The 2553-nt window shown below is 34.7% G+C and overlaps 1 protein-coding gene across 1 annotated transcript; it reads right to left on the bottom strand.

Moving 5' to 3' along the window:
* Positions 1 to 218: 218 nt before the first annotated feature.
* LOC105311073 (small subunit processome component 20 homolog) lies at positions 219 to 2217 on the bottom strand. The gene is made up of 3 exons (XM_011387110.2): positions 2065 to 2217; positions 1167 to 1304; positions 219 to 704 (listed from the first exon to the last, which is right to left on the bottom strand). Exons 1-3 carry the CDS (start codon positions 2167 to 2169, stop codon positions 498 to 500), a joined length of 450 nt encoding a protein of 149 aa, XP_011385412.2. The 5' UTR covers positions 2170 to 2217; the 3' UTR covers positions 219 to 497.
* Positions 2218 to 2553: the final 336 nt, after the last annotated feature.

Raw genomic sequence — 2553 nt, 5'->3', positions numbered from 1 at the left:
GATAACTATAAAATATCAAACTCATCTTTTAATCAAATAGTGAAAGTACTGTATGAAACAGTTCAAATTTTCATTCATTCGCTTTGAAAGAAAAAGACACATTTCTTGGGAGTCAATAAGGATAGTAACAGGTAACATTTCTGAGTGCACAGTGTTAAATTCTTTATAAGCATCTCCTCACAATCCTCATGGTGACCATGAAGGAGGGAGTATTATTAGCCCATTTACCAGATGACGAGACTGGGGAACAGAGACTTAGATAACTTCCCCACGTCATACTAACAATAACTGACAAAGCCAAGACTCACACGGAGGCAGTCTGGCTCCAAAGCTGGTCCTCTCAACCGCTATGCTCCACTGCATCTCAAAATAGCATATCAAATAAAAATAGTACAGGGGGCGGAGGGAAGGAAAATCCTAAGACATATGTAAACGTATAAGGACAATTATAAAATACAATCTTCAAAAATGGTCTGCTAAACTAAGAGTAATAACGATCAATGCTTGGACTCCTCATCACATACAAATCCTGTAAAATTAGAACTTACTTGCAAACATTCGAAAAATGTACCAAAATGTTCCTTGTAGATATAGAATGCAGTGGATCTGACCATGTTTTTGAGTGTTTCGCCAACTAAAATCCATGGTAGTTGAATTTCTGTTTCAGTAACTGGTCCTAGCTTTTGCAAAATTAGCTTCACCGCCTATGGGAATCCAAGAGTCATTCAAATAAACATGCAAACCCTCATTTTAAAGTATTACACTGTGATTTTTCCATTCTGATTATATTAGCTACCTTAAAATCTTACATAGGAATAATCAAAGATATAAAAATGTTGATGGTTAAGTTAACTGACCCAAAGGAATTTCCAAAAGAGGATGAGGAATTTTATTGTACGACTGCCTACTCTCCATCCACTTTTGCTCATTAATCAATTGATGTTACCTTCTAGGATCTAGGATGAAGAAAGCAATGATTTTGTAAGTAAAAATACTTAGTGACCCAGAACCTACATTAGGTAAGCATTGCTATTAAAGTCTTAATAGCAATGCTTACCCAGTCAGTGTTATTTATTCTACACTATCTTCCCTCCATCATTTCAGTAAGTCTTTTCTATTTTTTTAATCCCTTTCACACAGACTCAGTATTCCTCCCAATTATTTACCTTTCCTGTACAGGAGTGAAACATATTTCTCACTCCTTTGCACATTTCAAAGAGCAACTGTCCAACTCCTTCTATCTTTTCTGGATGTTCATCAAGATCAAGAAACATTAAATTGAAAAGTCCGTTTTTATCAGTAACCTAAAACACAAAATGTAAATCGAAATTTGTATTTACAACATAAACATATCCAAATGAAAAAAATCTACTATTCTACTGATTCATATTTAAATATAATGAGGACAAAATTCTGAAAGGAATAGACATTTGTAATGTCTCACACTACTGTAATGGTATAGTATCACTTGCAATGTCACAAAAAAGAATAATTAATTCACTGGTATAAGGGAAGCATCAAGAAAAACTACATAAGGCAACATTCTGTCTTTTATAGAAAATCATATACTTGTATTTTATGAGTATAAAAGAAATTTAATGCCAATGTGTGTGTTTTATTATAAAAACTCTCTACACTATACTATGGAAATAAACACGAATGATGCTGCAATCAGTTCCTTCCAAGAAATCAGTATAAAATTCCCGTTAATCCCACTGTTCATGTATTTACTGACTTGAATTAGGGGATTCTTTATACACGTGTGTGTACACACGTGCGTGCAGGTGCGCGTGCGCGCGCACACACACACACACACACACACACTATGAAAGTTACCAAAACCCTAAATAACAATAAAAGAATGACCCAAATTATTTCACATTAGTGAGCAAAGACTATACCTTATGGTGAGATAAACTTAATATTTAGAGGTTTCTGTGTGTGTCTGTGTGTGTGTGTGTATAAAGCATTAGTTCATAATAACCACAGTATAAAAGATATCAGCTTCTGTTCATCAGATTCTTGAGGATTAAGGAGCGATAAATATATAAATATCAGACTAACCTTTCTCATCAAAAAAGTAAAGCTTTCGGCAGCAAAATTTCTTATATGTAGTTTTTTGTGAGCCAGGAGTGTACTATACATACTATAAATGAGAAAATAAGACATGTTTAATGGTCATAATTTTAATAAAGATGTACGATATGTCAACTATATATTGAACCAACACTGTGCTAGGTATGAAAGGGATACGCAGCAGGTATAAAACAAGAAGTTTATAATCTCATTCAATTACCAGGACAGCCTTGTGTTGAACAGACATTAAGAAATGTAGGACTGGTGGCGCTGAACTTATAGGAAAGACTCCATGAAAAGTTGAAACTTGTAAGTGAGCCCTGAACAGGAAAAATTCAGGTGAATACCAGAGTACATATCACTAGAGATCAAAGTGAGATCAAAGATCGGGTGGGAAGAAATGATCATGTTGAAGAAATAACAAGGAGGTTGGTCAGTCTAAAAGAGGAAGAACAGTGTGGTTGGGGCAGGCAGCTG

Source organism: Pteropus vampyrus, unplaced genomic scaffold, assembly GCF_000151845.1.
Source record: "Pteropus vampyrus isolate Shadow unplaced genomic scaffold, Pvam_2.0 Scaffold23850, whole genome shotgun sequence".
NCBI lineage: Eukaryota > Metazoa > Chordata > Mammalia > Chiroptera > Pteropodidae > Pteropus > Pteropus vampyrus.
This window is presented reverse-complemented; position numbering and strand designations above follow the sequence as displayed.

Coding starts and splice junctions, on each gene's coding strand:
- LOC105311073 (XM_011387110.2), bottom strand. CDS start 2,169: ATGTCTTATTTTCTCATTTATAGTATGTATAGTACACTCCTGGCTCAC. Junction 1,305..2,064: donor TTACTTTTTTGATGAGAAAG/GTTAGTCTGATA, acceptor TTTGTGTTTTAG/GTTACTGATAAAAACGGACT. Junction 705..1,166: donor TTCACTCCTGTACAGGAAAG/GTAAATAATTGG, acceptor GGATTCCCATAG/GCGGTGAAGCTAATTTTGCA.